At 28.9% G+C, this 25,579-nt stretch overlaps 3 protein-coding genes across 4 annotated transcripts; 2 read left to right on the top strand and 1 right to left on the bottom strand.

Moving 5' to 3' along the window:
• The first annotated feature begins 12,251 nt into the window (after nt 1–12,251).
• LOC100165946 (60S ribosomal protein L18-like) lies at nt 12,252–15,378 on the top strand. The gene is made up of 5 exons (NM_001162209.2): nt 12,252–12,340; nt 12,418–12,504; nt 12,586–12,792; nt 12,856–12,979; nt 15,155–15,378. The coding sequence occupies exons 1-5, from the start codon at nt 12,338–12,340 to the stop codon at nt 15,298–15,300; spliced, it is 567 nt and encodes a 188-aa protein (NP_001155681.1). The 5' UTR covers nt 12,252–12,337; the 3' UTR covers nt 15,301–15,378.
• LOC100168696 (dnaJ homolog subfamily C member 16) lies at nt 15,317–19,773 on the bottom strand. Its single transcript, XM_001946186.5, has 12 exons — nt 19,486–19,773; nt 19,347–19,413; nt 19,102–19,262; nt 18,907–19,040; nt 18,684–18,830; nt 18,439–18,622; nt 17,821–18,355; nt 17,494–17,753; nt 17,208–17,435; nt 16,944–17,151; nt 16,157–16,300; nt 15,317–15,806 (listed from the first exon to the last, which is right to left on the bottom strand). Exons 1-12 carry the CDS (start codon nt 19,632–19,634, stop codon nt 15,684–15,686), a joined length of 2,340 nt encoding a protein of 779 aa, XP_001946221.1. The 5' UTR covers nt 19,635–19,773; the 3' UTR covers nt 15,317–15,683.
• Nucleotides 19,774–20,124: 351 nt separating this feature from the next.
• On the top strand, nt 20,125–25,234 carry LOC100572759 (torsin-like protein). Of its 2 annotated transcripts, none has more exons than XM_003241650.4 (6): nt 20,125–20,356; nt 20,648–20,919; nt 22,020–22,165; nt 22,738–22,886; nt 23,118–23,262; nt 24,961–25,234. In XM_003241650.4, the coding sequence occupies exons 1-6, from the start codon at nt 20,152–20,154 to the stop codon at nt 25,067–25,069; spliced, it is 1,026 nt and encodes a 341-aa protein (XP_003241698.3). In that variant the 5' UTR covers nt 20,125–20,151; the 3' UTR covers nt 25,070–25,234. The 2 variants fall into 2 exon arrangements, with proteins under 2 accessions (XP_003241698.3, XP_029347519.1); XM_029491659.1 differs by lacking the exon at nt 20,125–20,356 and adding an exon at nt 20,364–20,582.
• The last annotated feature ends 345 nt before the right edge of the window (nt 25,235–25,579 follow it).

The raw sequence follows: 25,579 nt of genomic DNA, 5'->3' as shown, positions 1-25,579 counted from the left end.
TCTTATAAGGAATCTTGTATCACATTTTCATATCTTAGATTTAAAAAGAAAAATCTTTTATGAATTTCTAACTCGAAATAATTTGCTAATTTTCGTGATTTTTCCATATTTTGTCAATTTTTGAACTTTAAATGTTTATAAAAAAAAACTGTGACTAACGATTTTTAATATTTTTCATCTGCCTTTGAAACAATATACTAGGAGCCTTCTATTAAATTTTCAAGCTTTTTTATCCAACAAATAAAATTTTATTGATATTTTTAGAAAAAAAACTAAAAAAAAATGGAAAATGAAAATGTCCGTAAAGAGCTCAAAATAAATCAAAATATTTTGAAAATGTTATGGTGTATAGAAAATGCTAAGATAAACATTCAGTCAAAATTTCAAAACCAAAATCGATTTTCTCGAAAACAGATTTTGCGTAAAAATTCCCGTTTTTCCTTAATTTTTCTTTTGTTTTTCACGGCGCGTTTGAAAACTATTTGAAAAATTTTACTTTTGACCCCCCAAAGTACCAACTAGATTCACTTTCCTATCAGAAAAGGTACTGTTGAAGAAAATCCAAGCACTTTTACTGTCCTAAAACGTGATGACAGACACAAAAATAAAAAAAAAAATAAAAAAAAAAACATCATTGTAAAATCAATACATTCATCGTTCCACTCAGAATCTAAAATGGACATTGAAAATGTCCGTAAAGAGCTCATAATAAGTCAACATATTTGGAAAATGTTATGGTGTATAGAAAATTCTAATATAAACATTCGGTCAAGATATCATGTACCTATTGTCATTTGTTTAAGAGTTACACCAAAAACCAAAATCAATTTTCTCGAAAACAGATTTACGTAAAAATTCACGTTTTTTCTTAATTTTTCTTTTGTTTTTCACGGCACTTTTGAAAACTACTGTGAAATTTTTACTTTTAACCCCCCAAAGTACCAACTAGATTCACTTTCCTATCAGAAAAGGTACTGTTGAAGAAAATCCAAGCACTTTTACTGTCCTAAAACGTGATGACAGACAAAAAAAAAATTTTTAAAAAAACACATCATTGTAAAATCAATACATTCATCGTTTCACTCAGAATCTAAAATGTAATTAAATTAATTAACTACACTACACGGCCTTTTGTTGTCTCCGTCTTACAAGTACGTAAATTTACGCTCAGGAGAACGCGCCTTAGCTCCGTTAGTTTAAAAATTAGAGTTAATCGATCTATTATGAAAGTCGATAGTAAGAACATTATCTGTGTTCGTTTGTTGATTTTTTTCGATAGTTCAAATTTTCAGCAAGTTATGTGTATATAATAAAGAGTAAATTAAAAATGCTCATAACTCACTTAAAAATTGTATAATCGTAAAAACCAACATACGAACACAGATAATGTTCTTACCATCATTTTCATAATAGGTCGATTCAGTCTAATTTTTAAACTGACGGAACTAAGCGATGTCTGCTGAACGTAAATTTACTATGTTACACTATGTTACTATGTTAACAAATATTTGTGTAGCTTCCTTTTAAATGACTTTCTGTATTTAATTAATTTGTTATTATTTATTAATTCCATGATATAAGTACGAGTTCTAGAGGTGAATTTTTAATCTAAATTTTTAATTAAAATATTAAAACTAATATCTAATATATAATAAATTATGGTATAATAGCAGAATATAAAAATTTGGTTTATATTTTCATGGTTTTTTTCCCGTGATTTGTTTATTATTTATTGCTCCTCTTAGAATCTAAAATATATGTTCGGATGGAGGTTTCTGGTAACTAGATTGTACCTACTTTGGTGGGTCAAAAGTAGACATTTTTCGGTGTTTTTTAAAATAATCAGGAAAAAAAATACAAACTTTTAATGTCAACATTTTAATATTATTATTAAGGGTGTCGGTGCCGATGCGTTTTTTGGTACAAAAACATGTCTTACAGGAAAAACTCTCACGACCTGTAGAATTGTCGGATTTCGTTAATTTTTTTTTTATCTTAAAGTAGAGAACATTTTGTAGGTCGGTTCAAAGCTCGATTTTGAAAACTATAATTATAGAAACTGGAATATGCATTTGAAATATGCATAAAATTTGTCCTTTTTCAAACGTATTTTTCTACTACTATTCAAAGTAAAATAAAAAATCGAGCTTTTAACCGACCTGTAGAAACTTCTCATCTTTCAGATAAAAAAAAAAATTAACGAAATCCGACAATTCTACAGGGAGTGAGAGTTTTTCCCGTGAAGTCATTTTCGTTGATATAATACACCGTATCGACCCCGTCTAAATAAATATCGAGCTGTAGATTAGTGGAAAAGTATTATAATGAAGGCAATAACTAAAATATAAAACATAATATTCAAATAGCATAAAAATTTCGAAAATTGGAAATACTGGCACCGACACCTTTAAAATAATTGTTTATTAACCTTAGTTATCAGATGGGCATAAACTACATTATAGTTAAAAAGTTAAATTTTACAGGTTTTAAACCTAACTAGTTAATTAATTGTCTAATGAACTTTCATAACTTAATTAGATTAATTGTCTATTGTAATTAACTAATTTTTTATTTTTATTTTTTCAGTTAATTTAAAAAATAATAGGTAGGTACCTACTAGTTACTAGACTACTACCTATGTGTTAAATTAGTTAAATATTTATTTAATTAATAATGCAGTACCTACACAATGTTTTAAACAAGAGTTAACAAATAAATCTTGATTCAATAAGTTAGTAGGGTAAGTACACAAACTTATAATTTTCTAAACCTCTAGCGTTAAGGAAAATTAATATTATGAATTAATACAAAATGGTTAGGTACTTAGTTATTTTATAAAAATTGAGGGTATTTTTATTTATTTTTTCAATCATTAATTAATAATGAAATAACAATGATAAAAAAAAAAAAAAAAAATTAGTAGTAGGAAGTAGTAGGAATATAATTGAAACTAAATTAATATTTTAGGGATCACCTATAATATGAGGTCATAAGGAACAGACTGCTGATTTTTTAATTTAAATTAGATGGTAATGAGCAGGGCTCGGAAGTTGTAGCACTAAAAATGTTACTTTTTACTTTTAAGCTCTTAAATATGCACTTAAAAACTCAAAAAATATGCTTTTAAATTGAAAATATTAAATTTATTTTAAAAAGTTAAATGTAATTATACAATTTTATAAAATTGTTGGGCTCATAGACATCAGGGACTGTCTGGACTAGTTGAATTATAAACTGTTAATAAAATATATATTAAATTACTTAAATATGTTTGTAAAAGTGTACTTATAAGATCCATTTATTTCCTATTTCCTAACCAAATTAATCATTATTTTCGACATAATGTGATAATTTCCTATATTTTGTATAACATGTAGGTATATATTATGTATATTAAGAAAATATGACTAATAATAGCACTATAAACCCTAAATTAGCAAAATAGCAATAAAAACCGTAAATATGCAAAAAATAGCAAAATAAAATTTCGTGTATGACATCAGAGAAGTGTGATACATATTTGTATCTTACTTTGGATGTTCTAGGACGAACCAAGAAAAATATGCATTTGCTACAACTTCCGAGCCCTGGTAATGAGCTTTGAATTTCTCATAATTCATGGAATATTAGGTTAGATTAAATTAACAGTATCAAAAGTGATCAAAGGACATTTATATGTTTTCACAACTTAGCGGCCAGAGGACATGGCAAGGATATAATTACTAATTTTAAGTTAGTACCTATCAGACATGTAGCCGGGGGGCCATGGTGTGCCGTCCTTCCTAAATTTACTCTGGCCCAGGACTGCCCCCCCTCCAAAAAAAAACCAAAAATTATTATTTTTACCAATTATAAAAAATGTGATTATGCTCACTGAATCTATTTACCACTACAGTCTATTCCATGAGAGAATAATCACTTTTCGCGCATCACGAATGATTTGATTAGTGCGTCGAAAACCAAGTGATCACATTAACACATTAACACAAAGTTGGTGGGGGATGCACGGCCCTGGCGAGAATCGGTCGGTAGACTGATTATTTTCTCGTCAAATAGACTATAGAGTATAGGTAATACAATTATTATTATAAAAATTTATTTTTATTCAAGGATAACGTTATATGCAAAAAATAAATAATAGGGTCTTGATAGACATACCCATCATATATTAGATTTATATATATTAAAAATATATTATTTGAAACCTTTAGCCTCGCCTTTAGCTGTTCGTTATAATCTTGATCCGGGAAGTCTAAAGGCAGACCAACATCTAGTTTACCAACAACCATTAAAAAATATCAAACTCTTTATAATGTTAAAGCATCCTGATGAATTTAATTGAAATACTTGAAAAGTATAAGTTAGCACTCATGAAACTTATAAGTTAGCTATTATGATAACAACCAGGGCTCATAAGTTCATGAATTTGCATATAAAATCTTGCTAAGTTGTATTTAATGCTAGATGACATAGAAATCCATTTCAAGGTATCACTGTTAAATATGTGAAGTCTTATTTTGCATTTTTTTTTTTGTATATTTAGAGGTTTTTTGCCTATTCGGCATAATTATGCATATTTCTATTTTATCGGGCATATTATACATGATTTTTATATTCCTATTCATATTATTATATCAATATGGATTTTTGTATGGAAATACTATGAAAGAATCAACATTTGACAAAAAAAAAAACGCGATTGTTTATAATCTATTTAAAATCTATTTTTTTTTAATTGTGACATAAAAAAAATAAAATATAGCTATGAAAAAATGAATGGATAATTCATATGTTATTTCAAAAATTGTTTATGATTTTTTTAAGTAAGTATTTTTAAAGTGCAAAATTTAGATATTTAGTGCATATAAATGCATATTTTTCCAATTTTGAGTGCATAAATGCATGCTTATTTAGGCATTTATAGGGCATGAACTTACAAGCCATGATAATAACTACCTATTCCTGTATCAAGTGCAGTATGCAAAGAACCTTTTCATGGCTGTCGACAGAAAAAACTATATGAGAAATCAAATGACAAATGATTGTTTAAATAATTTAGCTTCAATAATTACCTATAGAAAAAAAAATTCTAAAAACTATAGATATAAATAATTTTTACAATTATTTTCAGAACATCACAAAAATAGAAAAATTATTTTATATTGAACTATTTAATATTTATGTAAGTACTTGCAATAGGTAATGTATTATTAATATTTTCTGCTTGTATGTGCATTTTTTTCAATAACTTTAAGTTTGTTTAAAAATTATAATTAATTTTTGTTATTAGAAGTTGAACAATTTAATCAGTTTTTTTCTAAATATGTAGGTAAATTTATTTTTCATAGTATGAAAAATGTATACCAAAAGTGAAGATATTATACATAATTCTGTATTTTTTTTTTTAATCAGGTACTATCTATTCTTTGTAATAATGTGATAATATTTTTTGTATAGTATATTGGCATACCGCTTAAGGCTGAGTGTGAGGTAGTCTACAAGTATTTCATCGGGAAAAAATATGGAAAATGGTAAAAAGGCCAACAATTATTGGCCCTCCTACTAGAAAATGTCTGGCTATGTGCCTGCTACCTATAAGTCTTAATTGTTTTGATTAAATAATACCTTACTAGGATTTGGAAATAAAAGTATTAAGAATAGTGAATACCTTGAAGGCTAGAACTAATTTTTAAATAACATTGGTAAGATAAAAAAAACAAGGAAATTGGCCTGCAGTTTCTGGACACAGGATGATACCAAACTTTTTTAATATTGTTATATTCATATTTCATACATATATTTAGTATATATTATATAAATAAAAATACCTTAATGTAGTCTTTAAGTGCTTCTATAATGCAGTCACAAGTTTCTAAAATGATCTTTGCTAACATTTGAGGTGATATGTGGGTGTCAACCTTAATTTCTTGTAGTGTAGAGCTGGTACCGAGAAATCTAAGTGTTGCTGTTAAACGTCTAGCGGCACTCACTTTTAATCCATTTTTAACTTTAGCCATGTATGGGTGCAATTTTGCCAATAACTTGTGAAATGTTTGTCTATCGACCCGTAATCTTTTACCACGATCTTCTTTGGCCAACCATTCCAGCTCTTTTTCCAGTAATGCATCTCTAATGTGACCGTCCCGCTGGCCAAAGTATGGACGTTGTTCCATCGACTGATGTGATGACGACGATGAGGAACTACATTCAGATAGAAGATGATTTTGACTTAACAACAGCAAAATCGCGGCCCATTGACCACTGTCAAGTGAAGAGTTTTTAGCTAATAGTGCTAATAAAAACAATTCGTTGGTGGTTAACATGTCATCATTGTACCAAGGATCAGTGTTTTTATGCGAATAGAACCTTTTTGATGAAGAGTGTATACTTAAAAAGAAAAAGTTTTCTATTTAAAAATTACATTAAAAAATGAATCACAACATTACGTATTTCGTGTTTAATTATGGTCAGATAATCAAACATCAAAACAAAAATAAGCAGAATGCAGTTTGATCGCTTGGAACTTGAAAGATTCAAGATATAAAGATAGTGTAGACATTGTAAATAAGTTACTATTCGGACTATCGGAAATAGAAACAGGAAAATGCCGATGCCGAAAACTGATAATGCCAAAATTATGATTACGCGATATAGTTTACAGTGTTGATATATTATTAGCGTTGCATCACTTGAAAAAGATATTTAGAAAAGGGAAATTTCATATTATTCAACAAAAATATGGGGAACGAAAAAAATGTCTCGGAAAAAAAGTATCCGCAAAAAGTCTCGGCGGTAAAAAGTTCATAAAACTAATGAAGTATACAATTTGGAACATTTAAAATAAAACTTATAATATACCTATCCACTCCGTACAATATATTAGTTTTCTGTGAAAGATAACAAAAATAACAAAATCTACTACTCACATAGTATTATATCTAATATGTTAGTTTGGCGTGAAAAACTGTAAATAAAATTAGGAATAATTTTATAATTATTAGCTATTATTTTTTTTTAGGGGCCCGATGCCAGTTTTTCAAATTTTCCGAAATTAAAAAAAATTTGAAAATCAAATTTTGTATTTTAGTTGACACCTCAATTATATAATACTTTTCCACTAATCTACTACCTGATACCTATTTAGGGGGGGAGGAGTTGATAGGGTGTATAAGTGTATTATATCGAAAAAAATGACTTCACGGGAATAACTCTGAGGCTTTGTAGAATTGTCAGATTTTGATGACTATTTTTTTATCTGAAAGAAGAAGACTGCCTACAGCCTGCATCGATCTCTAATTTTGTATTTTATTATTCAAATAATTGTACTAAAAAAATTGTAAAAAATACTTTTTATCCTTACACGATACCGTCGATACCACATTATACTTTAAGATACCTATTGGTATACCTTTAATGGTGCACGATATGCACGTATGCACGATACGAATAAATAATAATACGATCCACCAGTTCCACAGTTCCACCCGACACCCGTAGATCATATACATAATATATAGTATATACAATTGTAGGCAAGTTTACTGATGAATGATCTTAGATGGGGTGGAACCTTAGATCATCTAAAGTTTCAGTGGTTTAATAGGGCACTTTCCCTCATTGAATAATAATTGTGGTATTTAAAAACGTAAACTTTGTATCATTGATTATAAATACTATTTTTATAGTATTTATAATCAATGATTGTATTAACGTTGTAGACTCTTTACATATAATCCCAAATTGTTGAATATTGTCTTTACGACTTTAGTATACTTAACCTCGTAATCGGGAGAACTTCTTGAACTGGTTAATGTTTCACTATATGTGGTTTTATATACTTTCTTGTTCTCCTGTCTATTATTACTAAACATTGATTATAAATACAGTATTTAAAATACTCAAGCCCGGATTAAGGGGGGGCAGGAAGGACCATGGCCTCGATACTTTAAATTTATTTAATTTGTCCATTACTTTTTTCGTTATAGGCTATGTACACGAAATAAATCACCTAAAAAAAATCGATGATTATTTAGCTAGGAAAAAAGCTTGTAAATTATAATTTATAAATAAAGTGATACATTATTCATTATTTATTGCTATATACCTAATATCTAAATATTATATTTATTATATCAGGTACCTAATATTGAATAATATACAATACGTTTAAGGGTGAAGTGACCGGCCAACGTCATATAAAACTATGAAAGTATACCAAAAATGATGAATAAATACCCTTTAAAGATTGAATCTAACTTTTTTATTTTTTTAGTTATGGGCAATTAACTTTTTTTTTTATCAAAACCATGCATATCACGCATTTGTTTATTTATCTTCAAAACTTTTAAACATTTTGACATAATGTTATTTTATTTGACTTCACTCCGGAACACATTATAATATACATTAATATTTTTTTTTCGTACAGAGGCCTCATTTAAAATGTTGGCACCTGGGCCTCAAAATGCCTTAAACCGGGCTTGTAAATACTAGTATCAGTGGCGCGTAGATACGATTTTTTTTCTGGGGGGGGTTTTATATATTTATGATACAAATTACAAGTTATTAGTTAAACTAAACGTCATTTTTATTTTGTTTCAAATTGGTATTAGTTATAAATAGTTGCAATAGTTTAATACTAGACTGTTATAATGATTCATAAAATAAAATCCACTCGACGTCGTTATCGCTGTTTTTGTCGATTTTATAATTGGTAATTATTTCAGTAATAGTTATCGAGGCCTACCTATGATAAAATTGTTATCGACGATAATTTTGTCGACCTGTCGTGCTATATAATTTATTATTCGTACCGTTGGCATAGATATTAAAGAAATTGAATATAAAAGAATTCTTTAATATCTAGTTGCGGTCGGCAGTTTGCCGAAAGTCTCTTATCACAACAATTTTCCCAAAACAAAATACCAATATAAAAAAGATTTTTGTTGTGGGGGGGAGGGGGTGAAACCCCTTACACCCCCCTCCCCTACGTAACTACACCACGGACTAGTATAGTACCTACTATAGTATTTATAATCAATGTTACTAAATTATTGAATGTGTGCCTTTGTATGGATCTTATGAGAATTAGTTTAATGTACAAACTACAATTTATAGATAGATAGTATGTGTTTGTGGCCAGTGCCGTGTTAAGGTGTAATGCCGCCGGGACACACATATTTTGCCGCCTTATAACCCCTCCCCCCTCCCCTGTTTTTTAAATAATAGTAAGAGGTGAATTTTGGCTAAATAGTATAAATAAATATTAAATAATAATAATTATTCGTATAAGATATAAATACTTACCGCTGATGGCGTAAAAAATGTTTATAGTTTTGAAATTTTTCGTTTTAACTATTCTAGTTTCAACTTTTTAACCCTTCCCTCTTTTTTATACTCAGCGCTACCTAATTTCACTCTTTTTGTTCTTGAAGACATTATTTTAAAATATAAAATTACAATAAACTTGTGTCTTGTACACTTGACAACATTACAACCCACAATCCACTAACTAATGAGCACTATAATAATAATAATATTATAGTGATCATTCTGTTATATAATTATATGTAAACAATTTTTAAAAATAAATTAATAATTAACCATGACTAGAAATTAAGAAATTGCCCGTTTGCGTTGTTTCTAAGTATTTTTACGAATTCACAATAAATGCGAGTACGCCAATATACCTATCATATAGATATGAATGTATGATATTAAGAAGAACTATCAACCATAATAATTATAAATTATTTATAGTTAAGAGGATGTCAGCGCACTATTCGTTTTCTCTCTCTGGTCCACGCGCAACATAGACAAAACGCATTTACGCAAAATCATTTTTTCTATACGTTTATGTAATCTTAAAGTAAAGTCACTTATTACAAAAATGATAGAGAATAATATTTTTGAGGGAATGACATATCGATTTTATATTTTATTACTATTTGACTTTGTATTCCACTTTCAAAATAAATAAAAAAAATGTTGTACATTTAAATGATGCAGTTTAAATTGTTTTGAGACAATATTAGACAAATCGATATGTCAATCCATCAAAAGTATTATTCTCTATCTTTTTTTCATGGGTGACTTTACTCTAAGATTACTTAAACACATAGAAAAAATGATTTTGCGTAAATTAATTTTGTCTATGTTGCGCGAACTTACGTGTGAGCCAGAGAGAGAAAACAAATAGTGCGCTGAGAGCCTCTTAAGGGCCTCACCAGTCACCACTACGTAATTTTTTGTCAAAAACATTCTAATTGTCACAAACTGTTTCTAATTCTAACGATACGTGTTGACAATTATCACGATTTACAATATACAAGGGAACAATCGAGCCACATTTTTAATTTTTGTAATTTAAATTGCAATAAATAATTTTTATTTTTTTTATTTTTACAAGATATTTACAATCTATTCAGAGAACAATAAGCAAATTAGATAAGAGTAATAAATAACATGAGTAATATGATTGAAGAGGACTTAGACTCCACATCGCCGCCAGCCTATAAGTCCATTTCCAGTACTTTTTAAATAGTGTTAACATTAACTAATTTCTCGGGCAGAGACCTTTCGCTCTGTCCTCAAATTTCTATATTTAACTTAATAAATACTTTATACGCAATAACTTGTGTCACTTGTAACTTTGTAACCTCCCCTTTGAAAAACTTAATTAACATCAACGCCGTCGAACTCAAATTTATAAACGATGGTGAGGGATCACTAGAATCTTGTTGCCATCAATATATTTTGTTTATATTTTACGAAAATAAAAATTACTATGTAATATACCCAGTTCAAAATAAGAAGCACATAGGCGGCTATGGGCAAAACCGGTTTTGTTACGTAAATCTATGTGCTTCTTATTTTGAACAGGGTATATTTAGTTACCTATTTATTTATTTATTTATTTATTTAATTATACATTAAAAATACCAAAATGGCTAATTTTTTTCAAACATTTAGTAATACCGGGCAATTCATTGTTACATTTATATCAGACAGCTGGTGCAAGGCGTCGAAATTATCGAGGAAATCATTTTACCCGTATAACTTACACATACAGTTTTCAAAAGAGAACATACAACTTGAATGATTCAACAATGGGAAATTGAGGGGGGCTGTGCGCCGCCTGTCATAAATTGATTTTATTCTTGCTATTGCAGGTAAGGGATCCGGTCTAAAAGTGTTCACACGGGCCCCTTATTACCAAGTTGTATCACTGATTATTGGGGCCTCGCATTCCGCAATTTAGAAATCGCCTAAGGCCTCGCGCCCTCGCAAATCGTAACGACGGCCCTGCTGAGCGTAAATTTACTATGTTACGCACTTGTAAGACGGAGACAACAAATGTCCGTGTGGCGACCTCTTAATAGTTAATACTTATAAGTTATAATACCATATACTTACACATACTATTAGTCAAATATTGAACGTGAAATTGTGCGGAGCGAAAAGAATGTAATTATTTTTAGGCGAAAAGAGGAAACTCTTTTATTATACCTATTTGGTCAAATAGATCACGTAGTGTGGGAAGAGGAAGGTCGTTTTTGAGCAAAAGGAGTACCGCTCAATTTGTCCACTCTACGTGCAACTAACTCATTTAGAAATCGCTATTACTTCAGTCTTACATTTATATAGCACTAATTTATTTGTCATCCAAACAAATCTAAACTAGACTTATGCCGTAACTTTAATTATAATATAACATAGTTTACACCATTGATCACAATACACTTACCACAATACCATCCATCCACCCGCCCATTCGAATAAGGTGGATGGTTCAGATGGTTGCCGTTGCTTCTCTGGCCACTGCGTACTTGGATTCGGCGCCATTAGATATTACTTATTAGTAATTATACTAATTATAGTTACAAGTTTGTGTTTTAATAATTATTTTAGCCGCTAGAATTTTTGAATTTCCCAGATCCCCGACCTGATACATTTCCAGTCCATATCAAACCTTGGTTGTCGAGGCATCCTATTCCATTATTTTGTATTAAATTATAAGCTGACGTAATAGCACGGGCCACGGGCTAAGATAGAAGTCTATGGTCTATCTATCTTAGTCCGTGCGTAGTAGTATAATATTTAAAATATTTAGCGCCAAATAAATCACAGATTATATATTATTGTATCACCATTCACCAGTACATCTTGTAGACACAGTGCGTCCCGCATGGACGTTATCACAGTGACTGATAAACGTGGTGCAGATAGTGTTGGCAACACTGCTCACTACTGTTTATCCGGGCACTCGCGTATGCCGTGTGTCTTTCTTGAACTCTTTACGTCAATATCAACTAGAACGAGACTCTGAAAATACAGAATGGTAAGATTTTCATCTGTTCCAATCCACGTTTGTGGTGGTTTTATTGGTATATTCAATTTTAATATTTTATCCCTTAGGGTATCGACATCGATCATAGGCGCGGGCATAAGGCCAAACGGACTGCACCCAAGTCCAAAGATGTGTATTTGTTGCTGTTAGTCAAGGTAAGTACGGGTGGCGGACAACGCACTGTTCCACTGTTCGATTAAACACTATTGTATTATAAATCGTTCTCTGCCTTGTAGTTGTACCGTTTCTTGGCTCGTCGTACCCGTTCCCATTTCAACAAAGTTGTATTGAGACGTCTGTTCATGTCTCGTATTAACCGTCCGCCGATATCGTTGAGCGCTGTCTCTAAGTACATGACCAAGATCGCCGATGAAAAGCGTATTGCAGTTGTCGTTGGCACTGTTGTTGATGACAAGAGGTTGTTCAAAGTGCCCAAGCTTACGGTACGTCCCTGCCGACTTGCCCTGCCATCGGGAGCTCTCATAATAACTAATTTTTGTTCACAGGTATGTGCATTGCGTGTAACTTCAGGAGCCAGAGCTCGCATCTTAAAAGCTGGTGGAGAAATCCTTACTTTTGATCAACTAGCGTTGAAAGCACCGACTGGCAAGAATACTGTTTTATTGCAAGGTGAGAGTTTACAGTTACTATTAATTAATAATATTGAAAATTTTACATTTGTAATATGATTTTAAAGCATTAAATGGTGCTACTTGTGTTGAACAATCTAGAAGTGGTATCAGAAATTTAAAACCCGTAACTTATTTGTAGTATTTATTATGAAAGAATAATTCATTCTCAAACAGTACTATTTATGAAAATTATTTTAATTAATAATTTTTATTTTCTTGTTATTTATAACCTAACAATTTTATTATTTCTTTATTAGTAATAATGAACTAATAAATTATAAACTACAGAATAAGTATATATTTTAGTTTAATATCGCCCAACTAAAAAGTTATTTTGCTAGTTAAGGGCTCAGTCAAACAGAAAGCGGTCTGCCTGTACGGACACTGTAAATAATACAACTGACCCCTGCTCGCCGCGGTCAGTGTACCCATACACCCTGTTCTCTGTTTGACTGAGCCTTCAGGTTTGTTATTAGAATTCTGAAAACAAAGTAATTAATATATTATCGTATGTGGAAAGGCTTGGCCTCCCTGTTTTTTAATAACATTTTAGTTAATAATATAAATTATCAGGGTCTATGCTGCTGATACAATTCTAGCACCCCCAGAAAAGTTTCCCTAGTTTGGGCCATGGGTAATAATCATTAAAAATGGTATACGTGATTTAGTTCACATGAATTTAAAACTATTAATTAACTTATTGCTTGGAAGGAAGTCACTTTTTTGAAATTGGAGTTGCTCATCGAAATGCTCTTAAATGCAATTATTCGTTAGTATGTTTATAAATAAAAATGTTAGAATTTTATTCCGTCATAAAATTGGTGTTCGACAGACTTGCCTTTTGATCCACAAATATTTGTTTTTTTGTAATTATTACAAAAATAATTAAAGTATAAAAAGTAAATAAAAAGTAAATAAAAAGTATGAATCAATTAAATTATATTTAATAATAGCAAGTTGTTATTATAAATGCTAATTTTGTAATATTAATACACTTTCTTTTGATACGGAAATAACTATCAAACTATATTTAGCTAACAACTGAATAATATGAACCCTTTGCAATAAACAACTGACAATAAATTTGGATGTAATTTATAAATTTGATTGATGGGTATGAATGGTATTGAAAAATTGTATGAACATTTATTTTTGTATTTTCAATAATATAGTTTATTGAGTGCTTTGAGACTAAATACACCTATTATAAATATTGTAGAAGAGAAGTTAATCTATGTCTGTTTTAAAGATAAATTTTCGATATTTTAATTACTAAACTCAATAATTCAAATTCAAAAAGTTAAATATCACAAGTTTTAGAGTTAAATATTGGACATTGAAAATAAAATATCAACTCCTATACAAACCTTGATAAACTTCTCTTCAATTTGTATGGTAGGTGTTCCATACTGTAATATCACCTAGTAAGCTATATCATTGGTGATACAAAACTAAATTTTACTAAATTTTACATTTGTAAATTGCAATTGGTGTGTAAAACTGTAAAATGATGCATTATTGATATGTGCGGTTGCGCTCTGTTATTTATATTATACATAGTCACTCACACACATTTATACGACCAGCATGCGCATAAATCGAAAAATTGCCTATATTGAACTCTTTAGAAATGTTCGTTATTAATATATAAAAAGAGTATTAATACAGTCAGATGTAAATAATGCTAAAAATTTGATTCTCATTAGTGAAATTCAACCCCCCCCCCCCCCGTCATCAATAGTATTCTATTAAAACAAAATTAAATTGTTAACTTATTTTGGATTTAACAATGATAATATTTTTCATGGTAAAACATAATATTATACAGTGGCGAGCCAAAGTGGTCAATTTTGACGCAGTTGCGTCAACTTTTCAAAGGGGGTGGTGCCACCCCGTGACTGTGGAGCAGAATTACATGCTAAAGCCTGACCTCTTGGCTCTTTTGATCACATTTTATTAACATCATAACTTTGTTATAAGTAAAAATAGGATGGTGGTGGTGGTGGTAAGTACATAATTATGAAAATGCGTCATTTAAAATTGAAGTTCAGCCCGCCATTGATATTATATATTTATATTTTATGGTTTAATATTTGAATTGGCTGATTCTTATATTGTAACTGTCATTATATTATATATTTGTATAATTAACAAATATATCATTATTGTTTAGGTAAACGCAAATCACGTGAATCATGCAGACACTTTGGTCCAGCTCCAGGTGTACCCCACAGCCACACTAAACCATATGTGCGCTCCAAGGGACGCAAGTTTGAACGAGCTCGTGGTAGGAGACGTGGATGTGGTTTCAAGAAATAAATATCTTCTCATTTTACTTAATAATAAATTTTTTATTATGTACTTTGTGAAAATAAAGGGACTGTTGTTGTCGACAAATACACTTGAAATATTTTTAATTTTAAAATAGTCACAAACAAAAATTAAGTCGAAAGTATTTTGATTCTTAGGGTGGTTTAAAAAATTGACAAAAAATGAGAAAACCACAAAAAAATATAATATAAAGAAAGTAAAAACAACCAATAAGCTTAAAACAAACTTATACAAGCGAGCATTATACCATTGGATTACAATGAATGCTTTTAAGACTAGAATATGGTAAAACATTTATTATATTAATACAAATTAGTAAAAATACTTAAAATTGAATTTTGTGAGAATACTTCTTTCATAATTTTCCATTTTTATACCTTGAAGTCTGGCCAATAATTTATTTGGTATCTTGTTGTACTGCCTTCAAACAACCTATCAAGCCACATAGGTAACCCATCTAGCAAATGTTCTGTTCGAATTTCATCTTCTTTATCCTATTATACACACATATAATATATATTATAAATAAATCATACAATTGAAGCAATTGTCTGTTCAAAAGGTTAATAACAGTGGGCAATGCTAATGTAATTTTTTTTTAATTTGTATAAAAGACTAACAAGTGCATTGTGACAAGAAGAGGTGGAAAGTATCTACTTCTTTCCTTTCATCATACACCAGTAACGAGTCAAATTAAAATATGTGATAATTGATTTTATATGATTTTGTTGTTGCCAATAAGGGTTTATTTACTCTATGGTCAGTATAACATCGTAGCACAAAATAAATTACATTTATCAAATTTAATCTATTCTATAATCTTAGTACTTAATTTTTTTCTTACCTTTAAAATAGGTTTAAAACCGGCAGTACTTTCTTCATCCTCATCAAAACTGTAATTGTCTTCATCGGACTCTTCATTAAAACCCCAAAATTCTCCACCGTTATTTGGCGGTTTCATGCCAACTCTTCTCCACTTATCATTTTTCTGTAGCAAAATATTTTGATAAATTATAAATGTATAAAACAGGTTCGATAGTCTGCTGGCCAAAAATGTTATCCATTAGGATAATTAAATATCAATAAATTATTAAACAGACTTATGCCAGGTTGCATGCACTATCACTAATGATCCCTTACACAATATTTAGTGTTTGGTACAACAAATTAATGTAACCAGTATAAGCTTTATAAAAGCAGAGAATTAAAAACAATTATGTTTTTATTTTATTAGAATTAAAAATATAATATATTTTTTTTCTATTAGAACGAAACTACTGAAATTTTACTAAATAATTAATTTTAATTTCCTTTTTTAAATGATTTTTCTATAACTTAGTTTAAGCTGCATAATCTAAGTAAAAACATATAATAACGTAATAAGTTATTAAATAATTTAAATTAAATTAAAACTATTAATTTAGGTAACTGCAAACCCTATAAAATTAAGGAAGTGATGAACAAGTTTATATACTATGATAATACTATTGTTATAAATTGGTTTCATCCTGTGACATGGTACCCTGTATTCAACTAATATCACGTACATTTTTAGGGTAATCTATCTTCTATGATATGAGATTGAAATTATATCATAAAAGTTAAACAAAATAAAACCAACTTGTACTCACATGTCGTGAGGATTCTGGGTGCTTAGCATGGTACATGCAGAAATACTTTTTTAGAGAACACAATGATAACACTGTACCCACACAATTTCGTGTATTAATGTGTATGCTTTTGTTTGTGTCTGTAAGGCTTAATGATAATAATTCGCAGTACCAGTCTCTGGATGGAGAACGATCAAGGTTTAAATATCCAAACATTAATGACTTATTCCTAAAACATAAAATATTAGAATTTGTAACTTATTATAATAATTATGAACGGCTGACTTTCTATACGGCCACACAGTATGGTAAAATTGTCGGGCCAATAAAAGAGCAGTGCTGTTGTCTATCAACAGTATAATGGTGCGACACCCTGGTTTGATAAGTCGCACTAGTCCATTATAAGTTTCTGCTCTCAGTTCATGAAGTTTAAGTTCACGTTGTTTATTAGTTTGAGATGGTTTTGTTTTGGTTTTATCTACTTTTTTATTGATTTCCTTTATCTCATTTTCCCTAAAATAGTATAAACAAATTAAAAAGTGCAATATGTACAAAATATTTTTTGACATACACTAAAATGTATACAAAATACATGACCACCATCGTTCCAATCATCAAAAACACAATGTACACAAAGAATAACCCATGGTTTATGGTCATATCAATCATGGTGTAAAACATAGTTATGATATGCTGTTGAGCTCTTGCAGCAATGCGCACTAATAAGCTCTGACCATGTTCATCTAAAACAACGCCAATATGAGCTTCATTACTCAGTGTCCAAGCCGCTTCACTGCCAAGTAGTGCATTCAACACTCCGGTCAGTTTCTCCTAATAAATAATATGCTTTTTTTAATAAAATGTTAAAAAATACTATTTCCCAACTAATATGTATTACTTTCGTCAAATCATAGTTAGCCCAATCGTTATAGTCGTCTCCCAAAAGCCATTTATAACTGACCATGATTTTATTGAGCCTAGTCAACAAGACTATATGAAGTAATGGTTCACTTGGACTTTCACTGCCCTGTATTAATGAATTAATGAAATGTGGCTGTCTCTCTCTAAACACATACATGAAGGCTAGTCGCACGTCAGGATAAATGGAACGAGCTTCTTGAGCAAAACGTCTGATAGATTGTCGATGAGCCTCATGATTAGGAGAGTTACGAGACACTAATACCAAACAAAACTGCTTCTGACCAACTGGGCAAAGAGTATCAAAAACATCTTGTGAAGATAGCCTAGGTAAAGTCAAATATTTATTGCTTTCCATTAGGTCACGTAGACCAACCATCGGTATGTATGCCATAGAGAGATGTGCGGCTGGATGTCTAACATTTTCTTTCAAGATTAATAGAGTATCTTTATCATGTGGTACTTTATATCGGTCTCGTGTTGATCGACACTCATACAATCCAATATTCATGAACCTAAAAAGTGTAATCAATTAATTTCAGATTATCACAATAGGTAGATACTAGATAGTAATGCAAAGTATAAATCAAAAACTTACCCAAATTTAATATGGTTTCGATACTCAAGTGCAATTAAAGCATAACGTATTCTCAAAGGAGATCCAGGTTGCATAACTAATGCCCGTACATGATTATCAGTTGACCAAGTATTCAAGAATTTATCAATAGTAACATCATTGAATTCAGGTATAAGGTTGACAGGCAAACTCTTTCTTATAAAGTCTAAACAAAAAATATCATCAAACTAGCTATATATAGATCTAATTATATTTTGAAAACATACTAATAATATTGTCAGCACTCTGAAATGATTCTTGATAAACTATGAGATTTGAATCTATGATTGATACTAAATGAGGAATAAACACTCCTTTAGCTCTCCAAAATGCTGAAGGTTCCATATCTTTATTCATTGTTTTAAAATCTACCCCTAAAAATTATAAACATTAATTTTATTTAACTTTTATTTTCATTATTTATAACTATATTTAGACAAGTTAACGTACCGATTGGTACGACATCTTCGATAACCTTTTTAAGAACAGATTGTGCTTTAAGAAAAGCAAGAGAAAATTCAGAATAAAACAATATTAATGTAAGCTTTTTGCTATTTTTTGTTAGCATTAATGAATTAAATTCACTGAAATAATAAAAAATAAAATTATTACATGACAAATAACATTGTTTATAGAATAACTTACTCCAAATTTATTTGTAATTTTCTAAAGAATTCAAATGTATAGCGATGATGCACATTGTCAAAAAAGTTGTCCATGTCAAAGTCGAAAAATTGATTGAAATTGCTGGAAAAACTGTTTGTTGGCGCAGCATAACTATCTGGCTTGTCTCTGTTCGTCAATGACTAAAATATGACAAATATATTATGGTGAACAATTTTTTATTAATATTTATTTAATAAAAGTCATAATAAAAATGATTCAAGTACTTCATAAGCTGTTGTTATTTCAATAAATTTGGTCTCAGCTTCTGGATGGTTACTCTTATCCGGATGCCTGATAAAATAAAAAACGAAAAGAGTTAAAAATATCAACACAAGCTGCTATAAATTTTCAGAAAAAGCATACCATATCTTCACCAGATTTCGGTAGGCATTTTTAACTTCAGCCAATGAAGCGGCCTTTGATATGCCAAGAATGGCATACGGATCTTGGGTGGCGGGTTGTGCCGTCAGAACGATTGCGAATAGCACAGTAGAAATCAGCCGCCATTTCATTTTTGTGTGGAGCGCACGGATCCGATTCACGACATTTTGCACATTAGTGACTTGATAGTTGATACTCAAAACTGTCTCATTACATTGCGAATAATTTTTTTTTTTAAATTGTAAGTACTCGGCAGTATAATATAATATAAAAAATTGTTGATAAAAATTCAATAATTGGACCGCTGACCACACTGGTTAGATCCGATTATGTTACATTTATAGATAAGGTCAAACTGATATGGGTAACAGGCCGGCCGCCGTCAAGGCTTATAGATAATATTATCTACTGAGATAGATAATAATAATAATAATTATAATTATACTAATGTTATTGTAATATATTATTATCTATCTCAGTGCCTTATACATGGCACATGCTTATTGCTTATACCATCTGCTGACTGCTACTATGAATTATGATTATAATTTATATTTAACTGATTTAAGACTTAAGTATTTATTTTAATTAATTGGTTTATTGTTTGATAAAATTATTATTTTTTCAACAGTTTAAAGTATTTTGCGTATGGTTAAAATAAAAATCATGTTATGTGTAAAATATTTTTTGTTATGTATCTCAAGTTTTTTATTTTTTTTAAAACCTACAACTGTCTATGGATTAATAGACCCAATCACAGTCGGTGTTACTGCTGGAGCTTTTATGATAGGATACTTGACAGATAAAGTGCCTTATTTTAATAATGATTGTCCTAAAAAATTTGAAATAAAAGGTATTTTATCTTGTAACTAATTATAATATTTTCATTCTTGCATCAAATAAGTTTTTAATGTGTTATGAATACTTGTATCTTAATAACTTATACTGGAAGATTCACCAAGCATCCTCACCCCCATTTTCCCCTTGTGCCAATGCCTGATGAATATATTCAAATTCCGATTTTTGGAATTTTTTAATTTTCTCAGACAATTCAATCTCAAACTCTTACTTATTTCTAAGTATATTTAGTGTTAAATTTATACATTTGTATTTATACTATAGTTTTACATTATTCCTTATATAGATCTAGAACTTGACATGAAAAACAGTTTTTTTGGGCAACATATTGCATCAAAAATTGTAATATCGGCTTTGGCAGGTAATTTGCATCGTAGCAAAAAAAATAAGAAACCAATAGTCATGTGTTTTCAAGGGTCCAGTGGTACTGGTAAAAATTTTTTATCAGATTTAATTGCTAGTCATATGTTCAATTCAACAAAATCAAGAAAAAAACGATATCATGTTATTAATGGACAAACTGCATTTCCTTTGCAATCAAAAATAAACGATTATAAGGTAAAATACTCTTTAGGTAGGTATATTACTATGTTATGAATGTGTTTGGATGTAAAATAATTTTTTTAATTCTGAGCGGAGGTAGGAAGCTATTGGTTTTACAATGGTATTTATTTATTTTTGTTTTTTTTTTCATCCCGTATACACAATTTCTACCAGGAAAAGTGCTTCAATTTCAACACAGGCTATAGTAAATAAATAGATAAATCAATATAAAAAATACAGACTGACATCCAGTCACAATCGTTTTTCTTATACTATGATATTATACCATTGAATTCTAGTTTAATATAAATATACAAGCCTTTATACATTGATTTACTTGTAACCTACTGTACAGCAGAGCGACATCCACTTATCTGCTTTTTTTTAACTATTGTAATAAAAATATATTCTATAAAAATTACAAATATAGAATAGTAATCTTAATTTCTGTCTCATATTTAAATATTTAATCTTCTCACTATAATAATATTATCTTTGCATTTCATCATTTGATTATTTGTGAGATACTTTGAAGAGTACTGTAACTAATTTCAGTTACGTTGTTATTATCTTTTACATCATAAGTTATATTATATATTTAACAGTAATATGTTATAGTTTATTCCTTTTAAATTCCAAGCATAGCAATGAATGTATAGATTTTATTATTATATGCTTTAAAGAGCATATAGTAAAAAAGCTTTAATTTTAAACTTCGGGTTTTTTTTATTAAATTTGATGTAATTCATACATTCTTGACAAAATCAATTTTTTTTGGAAATCAAAAATGAATAACTGTGGATAGCCAGATAGGTACTTAAAAATGTTACCTAAGTTTTTCTTTTATTAGACATTATAAATTTCAAAAAATGTTGGTTTTTTTTGAGATATTCAAAGATATTTAAATTTTATATATTTTTTTTTTCTATAAAAAAATTAAAAAATTAATCAATTTCCCCATAAGTTATTCCTACAAAAATTTAAAAAGCTAAGAGGTCAAATGTTAGATACTTTCATTAATAATGAACGTGCAAAGTTTAAATTTGATGAAATTTAATTGTTTCACTCTTACTGAATACTCAAATTTTTATACTCAATATTCATTAATATTTCAGGAAAAACTTTATTCTGATGTGAAATCCGCTATAAAATCATGTGATACAAATTTATTTGTTTTTGATGAAATCCATTATATTCCTATGGGTATATTAGACATACTAGGACCTATTCTTGAGAACAATGATGTGTCCATTGATTCTAGGTAATTAACTAGTTAATTGTTTTAAAGTGTCTGATACTATTCACTCAGTGGTGCCGATCTATATTTCATGTTATGAGGAAAAACTCTGGTGTTAGACCCACCTACATAAAAAACATTTTTAGCTACTCTTGAATAGTGCATTATAATCGTGATATATTGCCTGGTGGCCTGCCATACTCATATTATTATTGCCTATTCTTTATACTTACCTTTATTGTTTAATTATGATGATGCTTTAAATATTAAATACCACTAATGACTGATTACTTATTATCACCCACCCACTCACCTAACTCAACCATAAATAGTTCTAGGGAATTTTCCCTAGTTGATACCCGTGTTCGGCGCCACTCACTATTATATAGCTTTTTAATAAATTTGAAAAATGAAAATGTTGCATGAAGTTTCTTTCACTTTAAATGTTGAGCTGTGTTGAATATAAAAAAAAATCATTATATTAATATGTATTATTATTATATGTATTAGTACTAAATAATACATGCACGATTAGTTAAATGATTAGTTTTAAATTTTAAAAAGAAACATAACTAATTGTTTCATTTATATTACAGGAATTCAATTTTTATATTTTTAACTAATACTGGATATAATCCAATTTTACAAAAGTATTTAGATCTTTGGAATAACGGATTTTCTAGAGAGAAAATGACAGTTGCAGATTTTGATACCATTTTAACAAAATCTGCTTTTAATGAAAAAGGTAAAACTTAAATTTATCATTGTTTACAAATTACAATAGTTATAAGTTGTCACCATAACCCTTATGCACCTAATATACAAATGCATTAATATTTATATTTTATGTAATTAAGTCTCTCACTGATATTTGTTTTTTTTTTGAAGATTTTAATTTTGAGATCTAGGTATCCAAACTAATTATTTAAATTTAAAATAATGAATGTATTGATTATTGATATGTTAATTTTGATAGGTGGGTTAATGAAAAGTTCAATAATAGATTCCCATATTATTGATTTTTATGTTCCATTTTTACCACTCGAAAAAGTTCATGTGTTACAATGTATTGAAGCAGAGTTGAAAAATCTAAATAGTTCTTTGGATTCTGAAGCAAAAAGGTAATATAATTAGTATATAAAACCAGTGATGACAAATTAAATCCATTATTCATTTGTTTATAGTTTTTAATTACATTATGATACTAATTTATAAATTGATATCATCTGGCTAATTTTTTATTATTTAAAAACCTTAAATTTCCTTAAAATCCATAGTTTATATTTTATACATTACCACATATAATTTACACAATAATTATTTAATAGCTAATAGCTATATTTAAAAAAAGTCCTCAATGGGGATAACTAGGCCTACATTTTTTCACTATATATATTAATGTATCATAAACTTGAACAAATGACTAACATAATAACGTAAAACATAAATAGGGCATAAGATATGAAAGTTAATAATATAAAAATAATAACTACGTTAAAACTGACTATTATTATATTTAGGGAATAAGTATTGGTTACTGCTTGCTTTTAATAGTAATTATGTAGGTAATGAATACAATTTATTAAATATACTTTTTTATGTACTAACAATCAGGCGCGGATACAAGGGGAGGGCTATGGGAGCTGAAGCCCCCCCCTTAGACTAGGACTTCGGTACTTATGATATTTCAAAAAATAAGAAAGACTTCGTACAAAATAAGTAATAAGTAAATTTTTTTGTTTAGCCCCCCCCCCCCTTTTTTCATTTCTAGATCCGCGCCTGCTAACAATATATTTATTCTATACAGCATTATTAAAATAGAAATTTCTCAACAAAAGTATGCGTGTTAAAAGTTAAACATGCTAAATAATAAGAAGGGCTCTGAAGTTGTAGAAGTAGCATATTATTCTATATGCTCTCGATTTATAGCAGATCAAGCTAGAAATCAGGCTAATATTCTGATGTAGGTACTATCTTTTCGAATGATATAATTTTTTAACTACTTTTTTCAATTCAATAAAAAGTCAAAAGGGCAAATAGTTTTCCTCTATATTTTAAAATGTTGGTTAAATTTCAGTTTAATATTATTAATTTATTTTTCTATATTTTAATTTATTTTCGTGCAAGTTAATAACAACATAAAATGTTTTCCAAATTGATCTCAGAACTTAAAGAATTAACGAAGTCCCCCATTTCTCCTTTTACAGCCTTACTGCAGAAATAATTTATTCCATAGTCCAAATTATCTATACTTCAATAACTTAAATACCATTATGTCTTATTTACTGATTACGATACCTGTTCATTCTAAAATTAATATTTTATCTTAAATATTTAAGCACTATTCTATAATATGTATATTTCTATATTTACATTGTATTATGTACTTTAATTGTTGATCAATAATAGTTGTGGTGTATTTGAAGCTAATAAAAAAAACAATTACAACATAAAATAGGTATTTAAAATTTTAATTACATTTTCTTGCATATTTGACTTTTTATCTCATATAACTTCAGAGTCTTAATTATAATTAATGACACAATTTTTTACAGTATAACTAAAAACGTAAAAATATTTATAAATATAAATGTTTGGTATGTTGAAATATAAATGAATCCAATTTTAATATAAACTTTACAAAATTATAAATATTTTCCTTAATGTGGCACATAAAATAAAATATTGATTACTTTCATCTTAATAAACTTAAATACCAATGAATTTTCAATTGATTAAATTTATGTGAAATTATGGCAGTATGGCAATAATTATTTTAAAAATATACTTAATATATTTATTATAAATCTTTTTTTCAGTGACATATTGCGTATAGTTCCATTTGGTCCTGAGCCTAAAAAGTTATTTGCTACTTCTGGTTGTAAAAGGCTTAATCAATGGATTACATCTAAATTATATTCTAATTAAATTGGATATTCTTCAAAAACACTGTGGTCTGTAAGTGTTCTTGTACATTAATTTTTGGAAAAAACCAATCCGAAAACAAGTATTGAAATATATATTTTTAAATGTTTTAAAATCATTTTATTTTTATTTTATAATACAACACGGGCTTTAGCCCAATTTACAGTATATGCATTTAGTACTACACATTATTTAATATTTTAAGTATTATTAAAGCAAGAAAGAAAGATCTCGATTTGCTAGATACATGCTGTAGCATAGTGGCTCATTCCATAATTAGTTGAGGAAGTAGGGAACGAAAAAGGACTAGGGTGAGGTGGGATCCGGATTGGAGCATTAAAAGAGATCTGGGATAATAAGTAATATTTAATTTTAATATTTTAAATGAATAAATATATTAAGAGAAATATGAATATTATTTTTACCAAATGGATAAATGGATTATAAAATTATGTATTTGAACTTACGTTTAAACTATTATAAATGGGGCGTTAAAAGTTTTAAAAAAGATGT

Source organism: Acyrthosiphon pisum, chromosome A3 (assembly GCF_005508785.2).
Source record: "Acyrthosiphon pisum isolate AL4f chromosome A3, pea_aphid_22Mar2018_4r6ur, whole genome shotgun sequence".
Lineage (NCBI taxonomy): Eukaryota > Metazoa > Arthropoda > Insecta > Hemiptera > Aphididae > Acyrthosiphon > Acyrthosiphon pisum.
The sequence above is the reverse complement of the archived record's forward strand: the minus strand, read 5'-3'. Positions and strand labels throughout refer to the sequence as shown.

Coding starts and splice junctions, on each gene's coding strand:
- LOC100572759 (XM_003241650.4), top strand. CDS start 20,152: ATGGTTAAAATAAAAATCATGTTATGTGTAAAATATTTTTTGTTATGT. Junction 20,920..22,019: donor CAAAAATAAACGATTATAAG/GTAAAATACTCT, acceptor TTAATATTTCAG/GAAAAACTTTATTCTGATGT. Junction 22,887..23,117: donor ATCTGCTTTTAATGAAAAAG/GTAAAACTTAAA, acceptor TAATTTTGATAG/GTGGGTTAATGAAAAGTTCA.
- LOC100165946 (NM_001162209.2), top strand. Junction 12,505..12,585: donor ATTTGTTGCTGTTAGTCAAG/GTAAGTACGGGT, acceptor TCTGCCTTGTAG/TTGTACCGTTTCTTGGCTCG. Junction 12,793..12,855: donor TCAAAGTGCCCAAGCTTACG/GTACGTCCCTGC, acceptor TTTTGTTCACAG/GTATGTGCATTGCGTGTAAC.
- LOC100168696 (XM_001946186.5), bottom strand. CDS start 19,634: ATGAAATGGCGGCTGATTTCTACTGTGCTATTCGCAATCGTTCTGACG. Junction 19,414..19,485: donor CGAAATCTGGTGAAGATATG/GTATGCTTTTTC, acceptor TTATTTTATCAG/GCATCCGGATAAGAGTAACC. Junction 16,301..16,943: donor ACCCAGAATCCTCACGACAT/GTGAGTACAAGT, acceptor ATTTTGCTACAG/AAAAATGATAAGTGGAGAAG.